The sequence below is a fragment of the Myxocyprinus asiaticus genome, chromosome 7 (genome assembly GCF_019703515.2).
Source record: "Myxocyprinus asiaticus isolate MX2 ecotype Aquarium Trade chromosome 7, UBuf_Myxa_2, whole genome shotgun sequence".
Classification (NCBI taxonomy): Eukaryota; Metazoa; Chordata; class Actinopteri; order Cypriniformes; family Catostomidae; genus Myxocyprinus; species Myxocyprinus asiaticus.
This window is the reverse complement of record NC_059350.1, coordinates 10,251,738-10,278,701: the sequence shown is the minus strand read 5'-3', so window position 1 is coordinate 10,278,701 and position 26,964 is coordinate 10,251,738. Positions and strand designations below refer to the sequence as shown.

Genomic DNA, 26,964 nt, shown 5'->3' with positions numbered 1-26,964 from the left:
AGTAGTATACACCCCCTGAATTCTGTGTGGGCTAGAATTCTAAAAAACTTCAAGTCTGCATCTAGAGATCCAAGGGTGTGTCTGATGCAAAACCTTAAATTGCCTCGATTCTATTGGACCCCCTCTAGATTGTATAGGCTTGGTCTTAAAGACACACCCACCTGCTTGGGATGTCAATCAGAAGACGGAGACACAAACCATGTTTTTTGGGGATGTGATAAGATCCAAGAATTTCGGCTATCTAGCCTTTTTGGAAGGCTCTCGGAGAGGGGCAGCGGAGAGACTAGTGTGTGTTTATTTTTTTTATGTTTCTAAATATTTTCTGCTGTTTTATTGTCTATTTGAGTGTTTTTGTCAGTTGGCTTTTGACCACTGGAGTGCTTGTTTATGTCGGGTGGAGGTGGGGGGTTAATGTTCGGGGGGAGAAGATGTGATTTCATGTGGTTTGATTTAGAATTTTCTGTTGTGTCTATTTGATTTGCTGCATGGAACCAATAAAAAATTGTTAATAAAAAAAAATAAAAATAAATGTGTATGCAGTACGATTAATGGCTCATTTAGAGGTTACAGATTGTACAGTGTAACAGCTTCTGAAGTGCCAAATAGCAGTCATGTCTGGTTGGCTCCAGTTTAACCTTGACATTACTGTGGGATGGCCGAGTGCCTTGCCTTGGACAAGCAGACGTCCATCTAGGAGGTAACCCCAATTATTTGCAGCGGGTTAATGAAATAAACCACATTAATTGTCAAATGATTTAGCCTGGGCATGAATCCACAGCCTTTAAATACTTGCATAACCTGATTTAGAATTAACTAGATTTACACCAGTTACAGTAATTTTAATTCTAGCCTATCATCAAACTCTGGTGCTGTTTTGTACCCAATTAAATTGCTTCCTTAGTGCTTGATATCGGCTTTGCGTTTGGGGAAAAAAGCATTTAGAAATACCCCTTCATTATATTAACTTTTCTATGGTTCTTTTGACCCCCTAATCTGCTAAAACATTGGCACTGACATAAGAGCTTTAAAGATCAACAAACTAGCAGTGGATAACTTGGCAGAGTATATGTTTGTGTGTGTTTAGATGGAGCCGATGACTGTACTGTTTTAATCCTCTTGGACACGTCCCTATCCATCACGGCATCCTGCTGTGTCCAGTATGCAAACTGCACCCAAACCATCACACCACAATTCACCATCTGTTCTCTCACTCTCACAAACTCCCTCCCTTTTCATAACATCTTCCATGGCATTCATCTTTTCTTGTCTGTCTGAACACTTGAGATGGGTGCAGCCATTCGCCCTTCTTTCTTCAGTCAGTGGAGTTTAAAGCAATAGTTCACCCAAAAGAGCCAGTCCTTTTTATGCCTTTTCTTTTTTCCTCTCTTTTTACTACCCCTTTCTGTCTAATATCTCTCACGTTGTTTTGGCAGCTCTGTACTGCCCATGCCAAGCCCCTATCAACATGGTGAACAGCACACAAAAGGGCATGTCCTCTCTTAATCCTTACATTACTCATGCCAAAATCAAACCATGGGTCATTAAGCCCCATTCACACCCTACACTCACACAAAACACACATTCGCTCGTCTGGAGCTAATCCCGTTGGATGAGAGGGGTCCAGCAGGGTCATCCTATTTCTTCCTGTTTATGTGCATCGTTACCACTATACTCCCAGCACTGTTTGACACCTCAGATCAGCCGCACACACAATACTGTCCCATCTACCCTTCCCTACACCCACCCACTCACCATTCACAAGTACTTACACCAGCCAATAGGGACTGATGGCTTCAGATTGACCATAAAAGGAAATGAAAACTGCTGGTGGAGCTAGTAAAAATGGGAAAGAACTAGGGATGGGCATTTTAAGTAATTTTGTAGTTGAATACTCTAACACAAAAATAAAAATAAAAAAATGAGTAATTACTGTAAATTTAGAATTTACATTCAACCTTTGAACCTGATTTTCTTATTAAAAAAATTAACACTATGCATAAACAACATCTCGATTCAAGGCATGGGATCAATGCCGTTTTCACATATTGATAAAATATTTTCCAGATGATTATCGATATACTGTATATGGAGATTTTTCAGATATAAATGGGGCTGCACGTTGCACAATAGTCTTTGTCTTTTTAAAAATTTCTCAACACAACTTTGGTAAAGTGTGAGTGGCAGGGTTAATTAAGTTATTTTCTATGAAGGTGCGTATGCACACTGTGGGCTCAAAGTCTCTGGAGGCTGTTAAACATTAGTTTTCCATTAAATTCGACCCAAATCATTATTGAAGGACATATATTATTTATTCTAGTAAATACAGGATGATATATTGTACATAAGTATCTTAGAGCCTAAACTATGTATTTTCAGTTACAAGTATTTCTTTTTGTGGTTTGACAGCTTGAATGAAAGACCTATTCAGTGCTGCATAAGGGGAAATTTCGTAATTAACGTTGCCATCTCAAATTATTCAGTCTATATACAATCGGAGAGAGGAATTTTTCCACCAGACTATCATGGGACCTTACCTGTTGTTTGGATTTAGTGCAGGTATTGCAGCTTGCTTCAGCCTCATATAAACACTATAATCTCTGAGTCTGGCTCCAGATAAGCTTGCTTTCTTTGATAAGGTAGGCAGTGAAGCATAGTTTCACAGACAGCTGGGGGTTTGAATGTGTGTGTTTATGCGTGTATGAGAGCGATATATAGAATCAGAAAAATAAATCTCATCCACCACTGGGAACCATTTTTTTTTTTTTTGTGTGTGTGGCTCCAGTAAGTGTATCAGATAATTACCCCTTGCTGTGAGAAGCATATTTCACAGGAGCAGTTTTTCTCCCATAGTTGTAAGTGTATATGCAAGTGTTTTGACTTCCTATCTCTTGTCCTTTTTAAAGAATGTGGTATGCTCATAAACATGCTGATAAACTACTTGCTGAGAAAGATGGGAATTTGGGGTTTTTGCACCACACAGCATGTTCCATTTTGTTTTGACACTAGATGTAGCTTAAATGATATTGCAGCTCACTCTTCACTTGGGATGGGGCACGAAGGTTGTCTACTTGTCCAACTGGCTAATTTATTAGTGGACAAGTTTGGCAAAAGTTCTTCTAATTTATTTAGCTTTTGATGTTTTTAGCGCTTGCTCTGTTTTCACTGTAAAAACCTTTCAGAAAAGTTTTTTTTAATTGATTTTAAATTTCCCCTTCAAAGCACAGCCGCTACAGCCATACACATTCAGATGGACATCTTGGGCCATTGTTTTGTTTCGTGCAAGAATGTGTCTTATGTTAATGGCCCCAACAATCTTGTCCAATTGGGATAGTTACTCTGGTACAGTGCTATGAAAAAGTATTTGCCCCCATCCTGATTTCTTCTGTTTTTGTGCATACCTCATAATAAAATAGTTTTTAAATGATAATGTTATTTATTGAAGCAAAAAAGGTATCCAATACCAACTGGGCCTGTGTGAAAATTATTTGCCCCCTTAGTTATTTAAATCCCCAAATCTATGAAACTGCATTCATAATGGGGTTTAGCTGGACTAGACACACCCAGCCTGATTACTGCCAGCCCTGTTCAATCAAATCAACACCTAAATAGAACCTTTTCAGCAGCATGAAGTTGGCTAAAAGCAGTGGAGAATTCTCAGGGCCAGCAAAGCCTTCTCTGCTAGCCTAATAAATATTTTTCATACTTTCAATCTCAATCACCTTTTTCCCTGATTATTTTTAATCGTTTTCCACTCTTAATCAATCTACAAACAAATAGAGAAAAACAAAAAGTTATCCAATCAGAATTTATTCCTTGATGCTTACAAGCAAAGCATGACAACTGTTTCACCAATCACATGCCTGAAGCAGCATGTGAGTTTGAGGTCCACCCCGTCAGGCTTTCAGAATTTCCACAGAATCCCTCAACAGTGCAAATGAATGAGCAACTAAAGTCAGATTTTCAGATTCATCAGCCAATCAGATTGATTTATTTGTTCTTGGTGGGTGTGATCTTTAGTATATGTCCCGGTCGAGGCCTTCTAACTGGCCTTGAGTGATGCAATCACACTTTAAGTGATGTAATTTGAAAGCGAAGAGCATGAGATCTATAGCTGACAAGTCGACTGTCATTACTGCTGCTATCGCCATTGAGAAAGGGATCCTTATGGATTTAAAAACACAAGATGTTCTGCATGACCGTATGATTGCTTAATTTATTAATCAGGAAAGGAGGACTGATTTTCACTTCAAGCAAATTTGTAAGTGCTTTTTGCATTGTTATAGCAGCAACAGGAGTTTTCTAAGTGTAAATTAGGCTGCTTGAGCATTCAGTGTCAGTTTTGAAAAGTAGTGCTGCATTCCATTCAACTCGGAAAGTCGGATTTTACAACTTCCTACAAGGAAAAGTGCAATGGAATGCATCTTTAAGCCAGAATTACAACTTGTAGGTTCGTGCAGAAATTCTCAACTCCGATTTCAGCGAGATGCAGGGGCATGATGTCACACAAACATGTCAAAACTATTCATTTTATTAAGTAATATCGATAAATGAGTTCGTTTCCACGTTACATGATATTAAAGCTTGTTTAACAAATGCCTGCAGAAACAGCGTATAAAACACAATCTCTTCTGATAATCGTACACCTGAAGCACAAATGCTAGCGCTGCAGCATTGTTTATTTAGTTGGGTTGCTTGGAGACATCTCTAACGAGAGTCATACCTCTGCTAAGCTAATGGGAGCGTTGACGTTTAAGGAAACAAAACTGCATCTTCCGAATATCGGGGAATGGAATGCATTTATGGTCGGAGATATCAATTATGAATATCCCACATCCAACTTGAATGGAATGCAGCATAACCGTGTACCCTGATAAAACAAAATTTATTGCAAGCAACATTTAATCGCAAATATTATTAGATAGATTTTTCCAGGTATTATAGACCTCCTTGGTAGATTCATATGAAAAATTATGATTTTTGAATGTCTGTTCAGGAGACGTTCATTTCACAAAACAGTCATGCTGCAGTTAAAAGTAGGCTTGCTTGAGCATTAAGTGTCGTTTCAAGTTCTGGCTTTCATGCGTGGACGTGTTTATAAATGTCAATCGGTATTATTAGTTAGCTTTAGACATAATGAATGATGCCCAAAGGCATAGGGTGTCTTATTCATTGTGAAACTGTGTTTTCTTAATGGCATGAATCACACTGAAGGCCTAGACTTTAAATGCACGGCCTGTCACTGGCTAAAAGGTCTCACCCAGTAGCACCCTATGCCAAGGTCGAAAGATATCCTAAAAATTATGAGGAAAAAGGTGACTGAAACACATCAGTCTGGGAAGGGTTACAAAGCTATTTCAAAGGCTCTGGGACTCCAAAGAACCACAGTGAGAGCCATTATCTCCAAATGGAGAAAACTTGGTACAGTAGTAAACCTTACGAGAAGTGGCCGACCTTCCAAAATTCCTCCAAGAGCACAGCGACAACTCATCCAGGAAGTCACAAAAAAGCCAAGGACCGCATCCAGGGAGATGCAGGCCTCTCTCGCATCAGTACAGGTCACTGTTCACGACTCCACTATCAGAAAGACACTGGCCAAAAATGCCATCCATGGAAGAGTGGCGAGGCAAAAACCACTTCTAACCCAGAAGAACTTTAATGCTCGTCTGAATTTTGCCAAAACACACTTTGATGATCCTCAAACCTTTTGGGAGAATGTTTTGTGGACTGATGAGTCAAAAGTGGAACTGTTTGGAAGACAGGGGTCCCGTTACATATGGCGTAAATCAAACATCATACCTATGGTCAAGCATGGTGGGGGTTGTGTGATGGTGTGGGGATGCTTTGCTGCTTCAGGGCCAGGGCGACTTGCAATAATTGAGGGAAACATGAATTCTGCTCTCTACCAGAAAATGCTAAAGGAGAACATCCGGTCATCAGTCTGTGAGCTGAAGCTCAACCGCAACTGGATTATGCAGCAAGACAATGATCCAAAGCATAGTAGTAAGTCCACCTCTGAATGTCTCAAAAGAAGCTAAATTAAAGTTTGAGTGGCCTAGTCAAAGTCCTGTCTTGAACCCAATTGAGATGCTGTGGCAGGACCTTAAACGGGCAGTTCATGCTTTAACACCCTCCAATGTAGTTGAACTAAAGCAGTTCTGCAAAGACGAGTGGGCCAAAATTCCACCACAGCATTGTGAAAGACTGATCTCCAGTTATCGGAAGCGTTTGGTTACTGTTGATGCTGCTAAAAGTGGCACAAACAGCTATTAAGTATAAGGGGGCAGTTAGTTTTTCACATGGGTGATAAAGGTGTTGGATAACTTTTTTTTTTTTTTTTTTGCTTTTAATTAAAAAACAAAGATATTGTAAAACTGTATTTTGTGTTTACTCAGGTTACCTTTGTTTTATGTTATATCTTTTTGAAGATCTAATACAATGTAGTATGAAAAATACACAAAAATAGAAGAAATCAGGAAGGGGGCACTTTACTTTTTCAAAGCAATGTACATCCATTTTGAAAATGTCTAGTTTTTCACATCCATACTGTACACACAGGGCTGAATTGTGAATTGTTATAGGCCAAATTTTCCCTAGATCGAAACCATGTAATATGCTTGGCGGTAGGAGAGTGAAAAGTAAAAATTAAACACCCACTGACTTCCCATGCAAATTTTAGAGGCCAGTCACAAATGTGCTGATGTTGAACACTGAATCACAAAGACAGAAACCAAAGTATGCAACGATTATAAAGCCACTGTATTTTGTCTTATAGTACGGGTCTGGAGCCCTCTTATTAAGTTTATTCTTCCTGAAATTTGACTCCTGTCTTATTGTTATTTGCCTGTAGTATAGAATGTTTCTCTCTTTGGTTATTTGATGCCTCAAGCTCTAATCATGTTCATTGTAGAAGGCTAAATGTACAGTGCACCACAGACATAATGAAAAACGTTAATGGCTTTAATGCACAATGTCATGTCAACATTTTAGTCAGTCAGTGAAAGCTGTCTCATATGGATTGAATGTGGGATTGAGATGAATAATTGACTTTAATGTCGAGGGAGGGGAAGAGAAGGAAGAGGAGGGGTGTGTTGAAAGAGGGCAGTAATATTTTCTTGTTGGATCTCTTAAGAGAATGTGTGCCAGTGGTAGTGTTGTGAGAGCACTGCCTTGTGTGGGCAGATTGAATGAGGGGTATGTGTTTTTGTCCCCTCTCTACTAGAGTCCTATTTGGTCTCCTGTCATCCTTTTCTTGCAATTATTTCCTTTCTATCATCAATTTAAAGGTTAGTTTTGTGTAAAATTTCCATTTAAATTAAAGTTTAAACAATTTAAACAGCGGCACAGATATTTGTTAGAAAGGACGTGGTCCTACTGCTGGCTCTTATTACAAAAATGCAGGATGTGGCCAACTGCAGCTGCATGGAAATACACACACATTTTATATCTCTCTATGACAGCTGGTTATGGCTCTGCCCTGAGATGTTGGAGGCCCTGTGCAGGAATTTGGGTTAACAAGGCTTCTTTATCTGTACCTTTTCATTTTATATCAAGAAGATTTGTCTTGCACACATTCTCCCATTGTGACTGTGATTCTAGAATGCGGCTCTACAATTGTTTTGTTTGAGTCATTTAGTACTTACACTGATGACTAGTGGCGTGGATGCATCAATGTTCAAACACAATAGTTTTCAGTTGCCGATGCCATTGTAGAATTCACTATTCACAGTCAGCCATGATTTAAAAAAAAAAAAAAATTATCCATGAGTGAAAGTGAATAATAACTGGGCGGTTACTGATATTAAGCAAGTAGAATTTGGCTGATCATAGGATCCTAACCTGGCAGCCCCTCTATGTAAAATAAAACCACTTTTGTAAGGTTACTGATATGACTGGAGTCCTCATCTCATGTGAGTGCTCATTTTATAGGCTACATGTTTTAAAATTACAATTTAAGGAGTAAAAATTTTTAAAGAGGAAAAAACAAAAAATTCTGAGTGGACCATTAAACATGCATTTGTCTTTGGCCTGCATATGTGATGCTATTTGTCACCAGCAGATGTTATATTAATTGTTTGCCAAGAAATTATCATAATATGCAGTCCATCATACCACTGTATTAAACCTGGTCTCAAAGAATCACATTACTATACCAACATTTTTGTTAAATGAATTTTACGCGGCTTATTTTACGTATTGCATCAGTTTCCTGGTGAAATAAACACTAGAGCTACAGCAATGACTTAATTTCCTTTCACACAAAAAGTGTGAAACAATGGCAGATTGTTTAATGGTTTGACCTTGTTTGCCTCGAGCACAGTGGTAGTGTGAGCCAGGTGTTATGCTCGCATACGACAGTGAGTGGCGCTCCTGACATGTTAAGCCTAGTGTACGCGACATGACTCCAGCTCATCTCCTTTGATGTTTTGGGGAGAAGTTTCAGATTTCATGACCAACGGTCGTGTAGTGTGCGCACTCCTGTGTCAAGCCCTGACAAGCTACGACAGATTTCAAACCTGCTTGATATCTAAACATCTTGTCGTCAGGGGTGCGCACTGTCCTGACAAGGTAGAGATCGTCAATGAGCCACAGCCAATGAAATAAAGGAAACACAAGAGGAGAGCAAGGTTTTTGCTTTTTGAATAAAATTCTCCCACATCTCCCTACCCGCTGTCTTTATTATTTTCAGCTGTTTTCTTTTCTTTCCCTTCGCAAATAAATGCAAGCTGTTCTTTCATGTTTGTTGACATGTTAACAAAAATAAACTGTGCACATTTGTGAATGAATTTCGTTGTTGAATTTTAAGATGCATTTTGGGTGATCCGTTTGAAATGGGATGACGATAAAGGCAGCTGTAACGGCCTTTTTAAAATAAATTTTTTTATGCCAGTTACGTGCAGATTTAAAGGTAAATAAGCATACGTTCAAAACATTTTAAAAAGCAAATAGATAAACATGCACAATAGTGACACAGATATGAGAAATCCACGCATTAGAAGCTCTGTTTCAGGTACTGCACTAAAATAACTCAGAATTCTGCTCTAAACATCGTGTTTGCTATATTTAAGGGAAACTGCGCTTTTTTACTTTTGCGCTTTATTATAAATCGGTAATACAGCGATGCAATGATTGATGTATGTCCTCATGAATTCATAGACTCTCCCCTCGAAATCTGAACACAAGTGGTCAAAAGAGATGACTAGGTGTAACGGTGATGTGTCTTGCTTGTATACTTGTGATCAGATCACCCAAAACGTATCTTAATACCAGGTGTACACAGGGCCTCAGTCAGGGACTAAAGCCCGAAGTATACTTCGGTCAAACGTGAATGCTGAGTGTCTGCATACAGGGCGTGTGACGCAAATCTTGTCATCAGCAGAGTGCCTGAGCACTGAATGCACGCAGCTCGATTTTTCTTTCCACGCATCTTTGAATACACATGTGCCTGGAGTTAGTGGGTGCACAAGGTGACAACATTCAAATTTGAGCCATTGCTTTCACAAAGAAGTGCTAAAAGATGTAATTGCCGCTAAACATCAGGAGATGATGGTAAAAATAACAACAGTGGATGTGCACGTCGAGAGTGCTTGTGGGGTCAGGAGATACTTGCATTTAAGTCTGAAGTAGGGCTGAAATTTGTTAGTTAATTAAATTGAAATTTAATTAACTATTAAAACTACTGAAATTTGTTGACATCAAGATGGCGCCGAGTATGGCTGCTGCGTTGCGAGCTCCGACACAACATGGTAGTGTTTTGTTTGTTTTGTTCACAATTCTTATGTTTTTTTGTCTTGGATGTTGTCTGCCTTATTGTCAAAGACAGACAAACACTTTTGGACATTGGTTCAGCAATTACACACCGTAAACCGGACTTCAAATTCCCCAATGCTGACCCGCTGTTTACAAACACGCAAGCGGAGACCTTTGTCTGGGCAGTCTGGACGCGGAAACGCAGGAGGAAAAGGGGAAACGGAGCCGCCGTTCTCATCAGAGTAAGACGCCACGCAAATCGACCTCCGCTACCCAGTATTCTACTGGCAAATGTTCGGTCTCTGGATAACAAGCTCTGCGAGCTGAAAGCGCGGATCTCTTTCCAACGAGAGACAAGGGACTGCTGCATAATCTGCCTAACAGAAACTTGGATGTCTGCGGAGATTCCAGACTCAGCCATTGAACCCGCGGGGTTCTCCGTGCACCGAGCGGACAGAGCGAAAGACCTCTCAGGTAAAAGCAGAGGTGGTGGTGTATGTTTTATGATCAACAAATCCTGGTGTGATCAGAGGAACGTACATTCTATCAAGTCTTTCTGCTCTCCTGATCTGGAATTTCTCATGCTTCTGTGTCGACCATTCTGGCTACCGAGGGAATTCACAGCGCTCATTATCACAGCTGTGTACATCCCGCCACAAGCCGACACAGGCTGGGCACTCAAGTAACTGTATGGGAGTATAAGTGCGCAGGAAACCGTGCACCCTGAGGCCACGTTCATTGTGACCGGGGACTTTAATAAAGCCAGTTTCAAATCAGTCGCACCAAAATACCACCAGCACATTAGTTTCAACACACGAGGGGACCGGGTTTTGGACCATTGCTACTCTCCCTTCCGGGATGGCTACAAATCCCTCCCCCGCCCACCATTTGGCAAATTGGACCACTCTTCCATTCTGCTTCTGCCCGCTCACAGGCAGAAACTGAAACAGGAAGCACCCACCCTCAGAACGATCCAGTGCTGGTCGGACCAATCAGACTCTACGCTACAAGACTGTTTTGATCATACAGACTGGGAGATGTTCCGGTCCGCCTCTGATGACATCGAGCTTTACGCTGATAGCGTAATGTGTTTCATCAAAAAGTGCGTGGAGGACATCGTTCCGACCAAAACAACACGGATCTATCCGAACCAGAAACCATGGATAAATAGCGATGTTCGCACAGCACTTAATGTGCGGACCTCCGCTTTCAATTCTGGGAATGCGGAGGAGCATAAACAAGCCATCAGAACAGCAAAACACCAGTACAGGAACAAGATTGAAGGACAGTTCAACACCACCAACTCTAGAAGCATGTGGCAGGGAATTAACATCATCACGGACTTTAAAGGGAATAAAAACTCCGCCATGAACACCGCTGCCTCGGATGAGTTAAACACTTTTTATGCTCGTTTTGAGGGAAATAACACCGCCCTCGTGGAGAGAGCTCTCGCGGCTGAAGCTACAGGCGTTAGTTCACTCTCCGTCTCTGTAGCGGATGTAACCCGATCCTTCCGACGGGTGAATATCCACAAAGCCGCAGGTCCAGACGGCATTCCGGGCCGTGTCATCAGAGCGTGCGTGAACCAGCTGGCTGGTGTTTTTACGGACATTTTCAACCTTTCCCTCTCTTTGTCTGTAGTCCCCACATGCTTTAAAACATCCACCACTGTGCCTGTTCCAAAGCAATCAAAAATAACTTGCTTAAATGACTGGTGTCCTGTTGCTCTGACCCCCATCATCAGCAAATGCTTTGAGAGACTAATCAGAGATTACATCTGCTCTGTGCTGCCTCTCTTTCTAGACCCATTGCAGTTTGCTTACTGCAACAACCGCTCCACTGATGATGCCATTGCATCTACAATACACACTGCTCTCTCCCACCTGGAAAAAAGAACACTTATGTGAGAATGCTGTTTGTAGACTACAGCTCAGCATTCAACACCATAGTGCCCTCCAAGCTAGATGAGAAACTCCGGGCTCTGGGCTTAAACAGCTCACTGTGCAGCTGGATCCTGGACTTCCTGTCAAGCAGACGCCAGGTGGTTAGAATAGGCAGCAACATCTCCTCATCACTGACCCTCAACACTGGAGCACCGCGGGGCTGTGTTCTCAGCCCACTCTTGTATTCCTTGTACACACATGACTGTGTGGCAACACATAGCTCCAATGCCATCATTAAGTTTGCTGATGACACGACAGTGGTAGGTCTGATCACTGACAATGGTGAAACAGCCTACAGAGAGGAGGTGCACACTCTGACACACTGGTGTCAGGAGCGCAACCTCTCCCTCAACGTCAGTAAGACAAAGGAGCTTGTGGTGGACTTCAGAAGAAAAGACAGAGAACACAGTCCCATCACCATCAATGGAGCACCAGTGGAGAGAGTCAGCAGCTTCAAGTTCCTGGGTGTCCACATCACTGAGAAACTCACATGGTCCATCCACACTGAAGTCGTCGTGAAGAAGGCTCATCAGCGCCTCTTCTTCCTGAGACGGCTGAGGAAGTTTGGAATGAACCGCCACATCCTCACACGGTTCTACACCTGCACTGTAGAGAGCATCCTGACTGGCTGCATCTCCGCCTGGTACGGCAATAGCACCGCCCACAACCGCAAATTACTGCAAAGGGTGGTGCGAACTGCCAGACACATCATTGAAGGTGAGCTTCCCTCCCTCCAGGACATTTATACCAGGCGGTGTGTGAAAAAAGCTCGGAGGATCATCAGAGACTCCAGCCACCCGAGCCATGGGCTGTTCTCACTGCTACCATCAGGCAGGCGTTATCACAGCATCAGGACCCGCACCAGCCGACTCCATGATAGCTTCTTCCCCCAAGCAATCAGACTTTTGAACTCTTGATCTCCCACGATCAAAATACATCAGCACTGCACTTTATTACTCTTAATCTTATATCTCACACCGGACTGTCATAAATTATATTATTATTATATTATATTCTCTCTTAACAACTTGCTATCAACCGACAGCCTGAATGTCCATACAGTACAATACAACCTACTGTACATTCTATATATACTACTATATATATACTTTTTTTTTTTTTATTGAATAATGTGTATCTATATTTTGTGTATTGTATACTGTACAGTGTATGTTATTATTTGTATATTGTTGTGTGTAATTATGTGTATATTAGACTTTAAATTGTGCTCTGTTAATCTGATGTTATTGTAAATTGGTATATGTCTCATCACTGTCACGACTGCTATGTTGATCGGAACTGCACCCAAGAATTTCACACACCATTGCACTTGTGTATATGGCTGTGTGACAATAAAAGTGATTTGATTTTGATTTGAAACGATTAGTCGACGTTATCGACAACGTCGATTAATAAAAAATTGTCCACAAAAATTTTCATTGTTGAATTGACGTTTGATCTCATTTAACTTAACATGAGATCACATTAAACTTTAAAGATGCCGTGCAAGGGCAGCACTGCAGTTTGCGCCTGACTGAGGAGAGGAAGAATTACATAGCTCGCAGTCCAAACACACACTAATCTTTCCAAACAGCTTCAGGTGATGTAGATTGCAAAATATGATGGAATTATAATGCAAAAATACAAGTAAATACAGAAGCATGCTCATTGTGGAATAAGCGGAGCTGGAGCTGCCGTTCCACTGAAGCAAAACTTTCGTGTCGAGCGTCTTTAAAGGGAACACCCCGATGTTACATCTTTAATTTTGCAAAAAGAGATCAGGCTGAATATAGTGGGATAAAACTCATGACAGGATGTGAGGAGGTTTTGTTATTCTTCTGAGACAAAATTACTGAAGTTCACACAAAAACTGAAAACCTATATAAACTTATAAAGGACTGAGGAAAGCAGCTTCATAAATGTTATATTTCACATATGTATGTAAATAAGGTTTTCAATATGAATACGTGTAATCCACTGTCTATACATTTTACATTTCCTAATCCAAACAAACGAAAGATTACGATCTTACGAGATGGGCATAGGGTTTACTGACAGTTAACTGATGGCGGAGAGACAGAGAAGGAGGATATTTTGTGTTGTCAGGTTTAGATGATTGAGTGGGATTAACTCATGAGAGGCTGGATGTTCACAAGTGCTTTACTCTGCTGTCAAATCTCCCTGAAAGAGGCCTTTTTTATTTTTTTTATTTTATTTTAATGCAGTTTGAGAAATGGAGATCTAGATTTGTGGGTGTGTGAGAGAGATCTAATCCGCATTGCTATTTGCGTTAGCAGACTTTCTCCCTTCCTCTTTCATTCCAAACACTCGTTGCTATCCAGACAAACCAGGTCACAGGCGTAATAACCCACTGACCACAGTGTATCTTATTTCTGTCTTGCTCTCATTTCCCCTCCCCATATTATTATACTGTGAGTTATACTGAGTTTTATTTATTTATTTACCGTTATTTACTTATTCATCTGTATGTGTGTGTGTGTGTGTGTGTGTGTGTGTGTGTATGTGTGTGTATATATATATGATTTTTTTAATTTATTATTATTATCTGTACCTTGGGCAGCTCAAGGAGATCTCTTTGTATATAGTTCATATGATTTGTGATCTATTTGCTCTTTTAGAAACTAAAAAATATTGATCTCACACACACAAAAAAAAAAAAGTGTATAAAAAGCCGGCTTCACACATTCCCTTAGAAGCACGCAGCACATGCAGACTCTGTATATTTATTTAATGAAATCGCAGCCTTTTGTGTTTTTAATCATCATACTAGGACATATCATGATTTTAAATGAGCAGTAATGCATTTATTTTACCCCAAATATGTCACATTCTGTCTGTGTTTTCTGCATCGTGGAAAATCATAGGACCCAGTTTTGTCTGAACCTATTTTGTACATTATTGTTTGCCACATTCTTTACCTACTTGATTCAAAAGATGACTACTCGAATGATATCTGTGGGGAAACTAACTGTACGAATTGTTGATTTAATACGGCAGTATTCATAGCCTTTTTTTTTTTTTTCTTCTCCCAATTTGGAATGCCCAATTCCCAATGCGCTTTTAAGTCCTCGTGGTCGCGTAGTGATTCGCCTCAATCCGGGTTGCGAAGGACGAATCCCAGTTGCCTCCGCGTCTGAGACCGGAAATCCACACATCTTATCACGTGGCTTGTTGAGCGCGTTGCCATGGAGGCTTCACGCCATCCACCGCGGCAACCACTCTCAACTCACCACGCGCCCCACCGAGAACGAACCACATTATAGCGACCACGAGGAGTTTACCCCGTGTGACTCTACCCTGCCTAGCAACTGGGCCAATTTGGTTGCTTAGGAGACCTGGCTGGAGTCACTCAGCATGCGCTGGGATTCGAACTAGCGAACTCCAGGGGTGGTAGCCAGCGTATTTTACCACTAAGCTACCCAGGCCCCCTGATTCATAGACATTTTCTAAAAAAAAATTTGTTTGCCAGAGAGCGTTTGTGTTATGAAAAGTTCTTTACTCACTGAAAGTTTATTTATTTTTTGAATGTCACTTGTTGGTTTTTCTCATCACTATAGTGATGCAGCAGCAGGGCTGCTGGGTAATTTTCACTCTGAGCTGTGTACAATGATGACCTCACAATTCATCAACTTGCCCACTTGGGTCACTGACACTGCTTTTCAAAAATGTGTTTGTTGTCAATCCCTCAGATGAAGTCTTTTGGGTTTGACTTAATTCAACATTTTTTTCACAAATTTATTTTTTAATTCTTGTTGACTCTGTTATGCATACTTGAGCCCACTTACGCTTGCTATAGCTCCTTTATGCTGTCAAATTTAAATAAATTCTCTGCTTGCCTTTTGGAATTGTAACTTCATCCCATGATGTTCCATTCTCTTTTCTTGTTTCTCTTATTATTTTCTCTACTGTTTGGTGGCTTGGGCTTATTGGAGAGCTGAAACAATAGCTCAGCTGCCAGGGCCATCTGTATGGTTGCAGAGAGAAAACAGATCTAATGGAGAGGAGGAGGGTAGAAGAAAAAGGGGGTTATGGTTAAAGAGCTGTTTAAGGGGGGAGAAATAAAATGGGGCACTGTGAAAAGCGGGTTTGGAAAAAGAGTGGGGTGAATGGGTGCAAATACCCCTCCTTTCTTAGAGCTTCATGCCACAATCCTCTTGCTGACAAGCCTTTGCATCATTGCCTGAAGGACAAAAAAACGAAAGACTTGCTTAGTAAAATGCTTAGTCAACATGAAGTCAAATTTAAAATGCTGTTAAAGGGGTCATGTAATATATAGATTCTTTTTACTTTATTATTTCCCTTGAGGTTCACTTAAAATGTAAGTAAAAACAGCCATAATATAATATTACATTTTTCAACCCTGTCTCTGGCCCTCTGTCTGAAATGGACTGTTTTCTGTGCTGTCTCATTTATGTCTTCAATATTCACACTGTGTTATGATTGGCTAACATCTGTGAAGTGCAAACGCACTCTGCTAACAAGTTTTTTCCAAGAATAAAAGAATGAAAACGTGCAAACGATTTACAAAATCCCCTGAAAGCACTCCGTCCAGGCAGTCATTAATAGCTAGGCTATACATTCACTGACCACTTTATTCGGTACACCTGTACACCAACTTATTCATGTGATTATCTAATCAGCCAATCCTGTGGCAGCAGTGCAATGCATAAAATCATGCAAATAATGGGTCAGGACCTTCAGTTAATGTTCACATCAACCATCAGAATGGTGAAAAATTTTGATTTCAGTGATTTCGACCGTGATATGATTTTTGGTGCCAGACGGGCTGATTTGAGTATTTCTGTAACTGCTGATCTCCTGGGATTTTCACACACGAAAGTTCTGTGGACTGAAACGCCTTATTGATGAGAGAGGTCAGCGGCGAATGGCCAGACTGGTTCGAGCTGACAGAAAGACTATGGTGACTCTGATAACCCCCATGTACTTGTAATTTTAGTGAGCAGAATAGCATCTCAGAATGCACAACATGTCAAACATGTTAAGGCGAATGGGCTACAACAGTAGAAGACCATGTCGGGTTCCACTTCTGTCAGCCAAGAACAGAAAGCTGAGGCTGCAGTGGGCACAGGCTCACCAAAACTGGACAGTTAAAGACTGGAAAAACCTATCCTTGTCTGATAAATCTCGATTTCTGCTGAGGTACTCAGATGGTAGGCTCTATTAATTCCTTGTGACGATTATGTATGTTGTTTAGGTGGTGCTATTCAAATGACACTGCACTGTCTTGTCACAGTGTAGCCAATTTTAAAGTTGTTTTTGCAGAGTAGAAACAAGGCTCTTTTCGGACTGGAGAGGAAGTTTTGAGTTCTGAACCTTACAGTATGTTTTTATAGTAAAGTGACCTTATTTCAAAATATCAAGGAAAATTTGATTCCTCATGACATGACCCCTTGAACTTTTAATCCCTTTCTCAGATAAGCATTTCACATTTAACCTCCCAGTTTCAGTTTTGTGGCTAGTGTGTCTGAGAATATAAGAGAGATTTTTAGTTTAATCAGTGAATTGTATCTATCACTTAAATTTGCCTTGCACACGTTGTTCTATTACACACACCATGGGAAGCATTTCACTGCCAAATTGAGTGTATTTATGTGTGTCTTTTCCATGTTTTTACAGGACGGTTATTACATTGTCTACCACATCCATCATCCCTGGGTTCAGTGTGTGAGCAGCACTGAATTCAGTGATTACATCTAGCAGCAAGTGGCCGACAGGTAATCTTGGACATGAAACCTGATGGGGTGGCAACAGCACCATCTGAACCAATGGAAGCTGAGGGAACAGAACCAGTAGCAGAAACAACTGGCAATGAAGGCGCATCTCAGAAAGGCTCTTCACCATCACTTCCACAACCTGATGAACCTCAAAATGAGCAAAAGGCTCCTCCAGCTGTGAAGGAAGCTCCTGGGAAGGCAGTAGATCCTAAAAGCAAATCCAAAGGGCCAGTGAAAGGCAAAACTACAACAACAGGCCCAGCGACCATTGGGCCAGGTGCAAGACCCAAAGCAACCCAAAGCCATGTGGCTAATGGCCTCACAAAAACTGCAGCAAGTACCACAACCAAAAAAAACCTTCCAGCTACCACTGTGGCAGCAGAGAAGAGGAAACCCACTGGAGCTGCTGCTCCCAGCAAGAAAACCATTGCCCCTTCTGCTACTGTCACAACCTCAAGGACCCAACCTAAGGTGAAGGCTGTTGGAATTAGTAGAGCAACAACTGCAACCAGCAGTACAAAGACAGGAACAACTGCTGGCACAGCAACCACCTTGAATAAAAGACCAACCACAGCTGCCTCTAGTGTCGTAAAAAAGCCCAAAACTACAGGTAAGTGGCTCTAGCCATGTATCATGTATTTGTTTGCAAGACCACTTACTAGCCCCTTTCCCCACATACAGTCCCGGTACTTTCCTCTTAGTAACTTTCTAGATGAGAACTCTCAAGAGGAACTGCAGACCCCAGGAGACTTTTCCCTCTTGCATTTGCACACACAAAAGCAACCCCCGTAGTGACGTTATCTTGTGTCTACCATTTTCTTCTGATGTTGTTTGCATGCGTGATTCAGTAGCTACAACAAAATCAACACCGAGGAAGGAAGCCAGGATCTGAGATACAATTTTTTTTTTTTTAGGGCTGTTTTACGCACTATTTCTCTAGGTTACAGTCTTTACACTGGGCGCGTGAGCTGTGCGGTGCTGCGACCCTGAAGCCGCAGTCAGAGGAGAGATGAGGCGCTCAGCCTATTTTAACCACGCAGCACATGCTGAACTCCGCAGGAAATGTTGAAAATGCACTTTAAACCTATTTATCAAACAACCTTTTACAAAAAAAAAAGTCTTGATGCAAGTTAACCATGTATTAACAGACATGCAACAGTGTCCTCATACATATTAGATTCATGACGGTTAAGTATATAATAGATTTCAATTACCCACTCTCAATTAACATATTATTTATGTTCGTTATCCCAGAAAAAATTTAATGTAGTAATCCAGAAATCACTTTTTTCTGTATAGTTACACCGTACAAACAGTACAGATGCGATTAAACTCAAAGTGTGTCTTCCGTAGAAGTCACGCAGCAGATCTGCTCACCCCCCGCGCACACATAATATGTGAAACTGCCGATACTCTTTGGATACTTTATTGGTTTCATGTTATTTCTATTGAGTGAATTGGAAAACTAGCACAATTCTCTGAGTATCAGGCTAGCAGCTACATGTTTGTTTACTCATGGCAGCTGTCGACTCTTCGCGTTTCTCATTGCTTTGTGCATCGTACATGTTTGACCAATCACAGGTTGCAGCACCTCCCACAATGCCTCTTCTCGGAGTAGTAAATAAAAGTTCCTCTAATCGGCTAAGAGGAACTATAGTTCCTTGTGCAAAAACGACAAAGTATTTCAGAGTAAAAGTACCTAAAATGGGCTTTAAATCCTGCAGTGAGAAAGGGCCTCATGACTTCACGTGCTGGTACTCCTGAGTTTGAATTCAGGCATGAGCCAACTAACATCAAGCACTGTAATAAGATTAGCTTAGAGGTTTTTCAGGAGGTTTGAAAACCATTATGTCCAACCGAGAACTTGCAGTGTTATGTGTGAGATATAAAATAAAAAATAATTGTAAAATTGTTATCAAGATTTTGCTATTTTTAATTAATGCCCATGAATTTCCTCTTAGTTTTTTTTCAATCTTATTTTTTCTTTTCCTCAGCTCCAGTTCCAAGGCCAGCCACTGCCCCTGCTGCCAAACCCAGCACTTCATCAACAGCCAAAACCACGTCGGCTCCTAAAACTAACAGGTAAGCCACCAGTTGAGGATAAATGGTAGTTTGAGCTCAGACATTTGACTATATATTTGAATTATTTGAATGGAAAATGCCAGGAGTCTCGCAGAGTCTAAACAATCTATAGACTACTTTTTATGTGGCTGCAAGGTAAATATAGAGATGTTTCTTGCAGATAGTTTGCATAGTGGAATAGATTTAGTAGAATAGATTTATTTTAATTATGCATTTCTGTGGTATTCTGTAGATTTTGTTGGGATCATACCACTTTATTTATGAATTTGTGTTTGCTGATGCTTTAGTCTGGTCATCCTGACTGGGATCAATGTATGGGGGGGGGTATTGTAATTTGCCTGTATGGCTCGCAGTGATGCTGGATATTCTAGGTTATAGACTGCGGGGGAGAAAAACTAGAATATGTGTGAGATTATGTCTCTGATTGTAAAACAGAAATCCCCGGCATGTATTTAGAGACAATGTGATTTGGGAATTTCTTTGTGTTTTGGACACGATTTACTGACTAAGCCACACAAATAGAATATTTTTGGCAGTGGAATGGCCTCCATTTTTTGTGTCTGGTGGTTATTGGCTCATATTTCTGTCCCTTTATGAGTCAGACTCGTAGAAAGACAGCTCTGATAGATCAGACTTTGATAAACCAGAGTAAAGGATTAACAGTGCTCTTTGTTTTTGTTGCAATTTGTTTTGTCACTTAAGTTAAAAGGCTTTTATAACCCAAACTGGCCACATTTAGTAATTCCATCGTTCTCTGTTTCCTGCAGTCACTTGTTTGCTATTTTAATACCAGCATTAGATTTTAGTTTGCAGTTTTACTTTAAATCTACATCATTCTGGTTGATTAATTTGATTTAACCATTACATAATCTGCCGTTTAACCACTCCCTCTCGATCACTTAACTAATCTGATTTATTTTCCCTCAACTTCCTGCTTAAATTTTCTGTTTGAGTTGGAGGCTTGAAAACACACAGACACTGTGTAGTCAAGTCTTAAGTAGAGCTGAATGCTGCAACAGCTACTTTTTTTTTCTATTTAATTTTGTTTAGGTTTTTAGGCTAAAATCTATTCAAAATTGACTTGAATTCTAGCCAAGAATTGCAAACTTGGTGACTAGATCATTTTATGAAGTGCTCATTTTAGAATCCTTGTGCCATTATTAACATGACTTTGTTTCCTGGTGGACTGATTCAAAACCTAAGTACCCTGACTTCTGTAAAATTGCATTAAGCCAACCAATCATATTGTAGATTGCAAACAGAAGGATATTGCCATTTCTGTGTGTGAGATAGATATATATATATATATCTAAGACAGCCAGTGAACTCTTCATGGGCATGCTGTCTGAGGCTGAGAGACTTATGACAGACTGTACTGATCTGCTGATTTCTGCACAGATTTGTAAAAATATGATCAAGTCAGTTTACAGGGCTCATTCTTGTTGGAAGAGTGTCTTTGTGCCTACCTTTATGGTAGGCAAACAGAACTAAAGTGTGTGGTTTATACACATTGTGTTTATCTGCAATGTTTTTTAGTCTAAATTCAGTCTGTGACTGGGACAGTGGAGAGATTTGGTTTGAATTATGTGTGTATGGGCACTCATCGATTTTTCTGTTTAAATGTTTTTCTTTTCCTTGATGCATGTCACACACTGTGTGTATTCTTACTGCAGCTTGAAGCGTATATGTTTGCACTGCAGGTACAAGTGCACTCCCACTATGGGAAATGTTAACTAGCTCCATCAAAGTCTTTTCATAATTCAACCACAGCATCACCCCTGCTCTTTTTCTCTTTCAATCTTGCTATCATCTTTCTGTAATGTAGGAGGAGGGCAGAACCTTTTGGATCGCATCCTCAGACTTCAATAAGTGCTCACTAAATCAAATTTCCTCTGTCATTGGAGTTTACCTTTCTTGATTTGTAATGCAAATTGAGCCTCTTGAATTTTTTTAGCCTAAGTGAGTAGCAAGTTTGGTTTGAATACTGCCTGCGAAATGCTAAGTTCATGCATGGCTATGGTGGGTAAAAGCTGTAATAGCTCAGACAGACTTGATAGATGTTGAAGTCAAGCTCTGCAAAACAGGAAATGTCTTTTTGAAATTGAATTTATCATCAGACAAAATTGATTTAATCAACCATTTCAATATCTCATGAACCAAGCTGCTGTTTAATCTTTTTTCATTGTTGTCTCTGCTGCTGAAATATTGGGAAACCAGATGGCTTCCATCACATTTCAACCCAAGAGAAATATTTAATAATGAATGAGCTAATAAATTCTTAATCATTTCATGCTAATGAGGTTGCAAATAAAGGCAACCTCACACCCTTAAAGGCCTAGAATGAATGAATGTGAGTGAGGTTTTAAAGCCACAAGTGTCAGTGGGGTATAGGGGAAATCTGCTGCCTGAGGCTCTGCGGAGTGATGCTCATTTAGTCCAGAAAAGTACATTCAGCCTAATGGCTATTACTTAAAACTTAATTATTGATATGCAAATGGGAATGCCAGTGGGTGTTGTTTATTTCTCTTTGTGCCTTCGAATTCATGTGCGTTAGATAAATGGAGACAATTTTCTGATACAGGAACTTTGTCTTACTTGGAAATGTCAACCTGAGGGAAGGACAAGCTCTATGGCCATATCTACATAATATTATTATTATTATTATACATTTTTTTAATAGCTTCTCAAAAACAATTATTTTGCTTAGGATTAGGAAAAAATAGGTTGTCTTTCAGCGATCCACATTATTAATGTATGAAAGTCTTGTGTTGATCAAATCATATCCTTAGCATTTTGTGTTGATATGCCAGGAATAATGAGCCCTAAAAAAGTTTTGTATGCTCTCTTCTGAACTTAAGCCCTTTGTCTAACCTTACTCTGACAATGCAGAGCTGTTTGCTTTTGTGTTCAGCATCTCTGGAAACTGCTTGGTTGGTCCTCTCCCTCTGCTCTAATTTAATTGAGTTGTTTTGATGGCCTTAGTGCTGCAGTAAAGAAGATATGGAAGGAAAGCTATTTACCTTGTTACCTTGGTTGCTGTGCTGACTCTTTTCCTTATGCCTTTATGCTCTCTTATGTTAGTTGCTAACTGTGGTCTTATTTTCTTCTGCCTACTGTTGTCTTTAAATTATTCCTTAATTTAACCAAAAATTGTTTAATCGCTGTCCTAGTACAAATAAACGTAATGTAGGTCATAGAACTCTGACGGGAAAATCCAGTTCTTTTGTTCTCATTATAACAATTGCCCGTTGTTCCAGCATAATTTGTGGGGGAGATGTTATAGTCTAGTCATGTGGAGCAAAGCCCTTTGACCATGTGGTCCATTTTGAACTGCCATTAGGAGCGTGTTCATTCCTTGTATTGTGTGCGAGTGCTGGAGTTAACTTTTGACATATTTATTGACAGTGAATTAAGCATTACAACATCATTCAATTCTTGTCTTTTGATGCCTTTTCAGATGTTTTTGATCATAAAGACTAATGCAAAGTGCATAGACCATGACATTGGAAGTAAACTGTTCCAGTGGTGTTCCACAATGTTTGATTGTCAAAAAATATATCAGATGCTACTCTGATGTTAGCAGCTTGTAATCGTTGTCTGGAATTCACCAATGCTGGCATATAAAGTTAATGGCATCACAGTGTATGGGTATATTGTGGCATTGAACAGTGACTAGCATTATCACTAGCATTTTAATTAGTTGGTTCTCTGTTTCTTTGGCACATTTTACCCTGATATGCCCTTGCCCAAATAGGCTGTAAGCAAGAGAGTGTTGTTCCTTTCTTCTTTGGTCTGGGAGTGTTAATCTGAGCAAATATGATTATCTATCTAGACATGGGCAGTTAATATATTGTAGCCTTAGTCTTTGGACTAAAAAGCATCCATTAAATGGCAAGTAACTAAATTTATGATGATGCCTGAAGAGATCCCTCACTACTTTCAATATAAATGTCATGTCATTGCTAATCCTACCCCATGAAAATGTGAAAGAGGGATCTAGGTAGGAAGCAAAGGCAATAGGGACTGAAGGAAATTTATTATCTTCCCTTTCTCCATAGAGTAATCGCTTACAAAGCAATTTACATCCCCACTTTGACTCCCTCTATCACTCTATTGCTCTACCCCTCTTTCTGTCTCATTCTCCTGGTTAGAAAAATGGGAGGTAGATGCATTAGTTGAAGAATGGCCCCTGTGGATTGGTTTTCTGGTGCTGCTTAAATTGCTTTTATGGCACACATGCAGACTACAGATTTACTACCCAAGTCAGGAAGCTGTGAAGAGAAACAATTTTATATATCTGCTGGTAAAAACCAATATCTCTGAAGGTGCTTTTATGAAATAAATGCTTGCAACTTGAAATGTGCCTCATCTATATGGAAAAAGTACAAAAACACACAGTACAAAAAAAATCTGAATGTGTAAAAAAATTATTCTTAAATGTCCCATGGATCTAAAATGAAATGACAAACATTAAACAGGCATCAATACTGTTGTGAAGTTGCTCATGACTTTTCTATTTTCTTTCTTAGGACAACTGGCAGTTCAGCCCCTAGACCAGCTGCCACTTCATCTGCAGGAAGAACGCCCACCAGGACGACTAGTTCCACAGTTGCTAAAACAAGCCACACTGTTACACAACAGCCTTTTAAACCCTCTGTTACAGCATCAGCTGCCCAGAAAGGTGGAGTACCAGTCATGGCAAAACATTTGAATTCATATATTTTATGAAAGTATTGGTAAAATGTTTGTTCATTCCCAAATGTCATCTAAATCAGTTTCTCATTTATAGATGTTATCAAATCAGGAACCACAGCACTGGTAAAGAAACCAGCTGCCTCAACAATGTCCCGTCTTGCAGCCAGCAAACCCTTGAATTCCCCACCTAGCATCAAAGCACCCCAGCCCAAACTAGATGACAAGAAACGTGTACCAACACGTAAGGTTCCTCCTAGTCCACAAAACACTTCCTCACGGCCAACATCAAGCAAGACCACTGTAGCCTCTCCTAGTCACAGACAGGCAGGTAGCAGCACCACAGCCAAACCACCCAATCTGACACAGTCTGTTTTACCCCTTGTGGTCAAAGGAAAGTCTGATGCTAAAGAACCTGCAGCAGGGTCTGTGCAACTTTCTGCAGCTGCAGTAGCCACTGTTGCTGTAGCAACAGCTGTAGCCATAGTCACAGAAGAATCCGTTTCAGGGCATGAAGCTACTACAGCTGTTGAGAGCTCTTTGGATGCACCTGCCTCTGACTCTTTGGATGTTCAGGAAAATGTAGATGTGCAGGTCCTGAATGCCAACTCCCAAAGTGTGCTGGATATTCCTAACACAGAGCCAATGGTTCAAGAGGCCTTAATAGAAGCTGGTCCTGTTGAAAAGACTAGTCATATATCTTCTCCAGTCAATCTGGAATCAGAAGAACTGTATTCAGAAAAGGTTGATGAAAAGCATATTGCTGCTGTGGCACCAGTTGCACAGGAAGTAGTACAGCAAGAAACCATAACTGCTTCACCATTTGATAACCCTGCTGCTGCCATAGTGTCCTCTGTTGGCATAGAGGTGGCTGAAAAAGCTGAACTAATTAACAATGAATGTTATGAAGATGTGGAAGAAGAGGAGAGAGAGGGTAGTCAACAGGTGTCTGTGTCAGAAATGAGTGGCACCCAGCCTACTGAAGAGTCTCAACCTGGGTCAGCTGGGCTTGCTGGGTCCCTTTGGCGGGCAGGGGCCTTGCTTTCAGAGCTTGACTCGGAGGACGTGAGCTGCAGCCAACAAGGAGCATCAGAGCTCAGCGCCCCAGGCGTCCTGGAGGGCACAGAAAGTATGGATGATCTGGGTGATGCTAGCCTTAAAGGAGCTGATGGTGAAGGTGCATCTGTTGGGTCTCCTGACTTTGAAAAGGTTCCTGACATTCTTCCAAATGAAGATGATGATGATGACGACGATGATGATCGAGTTTGTGACATGGAGGTAGGATCGGAAAGAGCAGAGGACTCACACAGGCAGCATCATGACAACGAGGATGATGAAGAGGATGAAGATGTTGAAATGGCAAGTGAGGGCATTACTGAGAGTGGGCTTGAAAGTTATGGGAACGCAGATGAGGATGACTTGACGGAGGACTACAGGTTGGACAACCTGAACCGTATCCAGACTTCTCCCATGGTTGTCACTGCCCCTCTCGCAACCCCGTGGAACAAGTCCAGTTGCTTTGCTGATCCTTGGGCCCAGCCACCACAACCAGCTTCTACTCTTCTCTCTAGTATTTCCTCTGAACCCTTGGCTGCAGATCCAGAAACCCTAACCCAGGCACCTGCTCAAGCAAGACTGGATGTTAGCAACTCTGAAAAGAGCCCTTCCTCCCCCCACTCCCCAAATCTTTTAGAGCCTCCACTTTGTTCACCTCAACAATCCCCACTTACTGCTGCAGAGGGTGATGTCAGCCCCAAACTAGGCATGTCACCCCCCCATGCCAACAAGTCCCAGTGTGGGACACTTAGTGGTCCTGATCTTGCATCTGACAGTAACAGAGACACAATTATGCAAGATGAAGTGAAAGAATATAATAACTGCTCAGGTACTGAGATTCAATCTAAAGAGGAGTTGCTGCCAGAGCCACTAAACCCTGCACCCACTGTCCTGCCTGACATAATGCAAGATCTAGGCATTCACCTTGAATGTGGCGATGAGGAGGAAGAACTAGAGACATTGCCTGCTGATGATGTGTTGGGTGGTCCAGCAACTGCTCCAGAATCTGCACCATCATCTCCTTCATCAGCCACTGAGGATGAGGCAAGTGACACAGAAGGTGAAATGCAAATCAGCGACCCTCAAGCTGAGCTACTCGCCACTGGAAGTACCAACGGAACAGCCGCCGTGGCCCACAGTTTGTCCACTCTAGAGGAGCGTGAGGAAATAGGAGGAGAGACAGAGGGTGGTGGTGGAAGTGACACCCCTCAGTCTGCCACTTCTGCTGCATCCTATGGCTTTGACTACATGACTTCTAACTCAAATGCCCAGTCATCTGCTGAGAGTTGCAGCAAGAGCCCTGGCATCTTTTCCCTTGAAAATGAAGAGCAGCTCCCGGACGAGGCCAAGGATCCTTCTCTTCTTAAAGAGCTTACCCTGATACCTACAACTACATCTGGGGAAAAGATTGACCCTCTCAATAGCCAACATGTGGAGTTCCAGCCCCACCCAGAGCAGCAGTACATGCTTTGTGGAGAGTCCAGTGAGCTTCCTGAGTCTAATTCACTACCCGGGGCTGTACCCTTAGAGTCTGGCTTGATTGATACTTTATCCCCACAGCACCTGGAAGAAGAACAAGATGATGATGCTCGGCATCCCTACTACTCCACTGTAAGCGAAAATACTGATAGTCCTTTGAAAGGTAATGTTTAGAGTGTACTTTAACAATCTACCTTCCAATATCCCAT

The 26,964-nt window shown here is 41.0% G+C and overlaps 1 protein-coding gene across 1 annotated transcript in view; it reads left to right on the top strand.

Annotated features, from left to right (window-relative positions):
- Positions 1 to 26,964, top strand: part of LOC127443813 (nucleolar protein dao-5-like) — a 40,663-nt gene that overhangs the window by 7,388 nt on the left and 6,311 nt on the right. Inside the window, exons 2-5 of the mRNA XM_051702750.1 lie at positions 17,349 to 18,056; positions 19,441 to 19,528; positions 24,058 to 24,209; positions 24,318 to 26,918. Of these exons, the coding sequence (XP_051558710.1) occupies positions 17,459 to 18,056; positions 19,441 to 19,528; positions 24,058 to 24,209; positions 24,318 to 26,918 (3,439 nt within the window). The 5' untranslated portion in view covers positions 17,349 to 17,458. The remainder of the gene's footprint in view (positions 1 to 17,348; positions 18,057 to 19,440; positions 19,529 to 24,057; positions 24,210 to 24,317; positions 26,919 to 26,964) is intronic.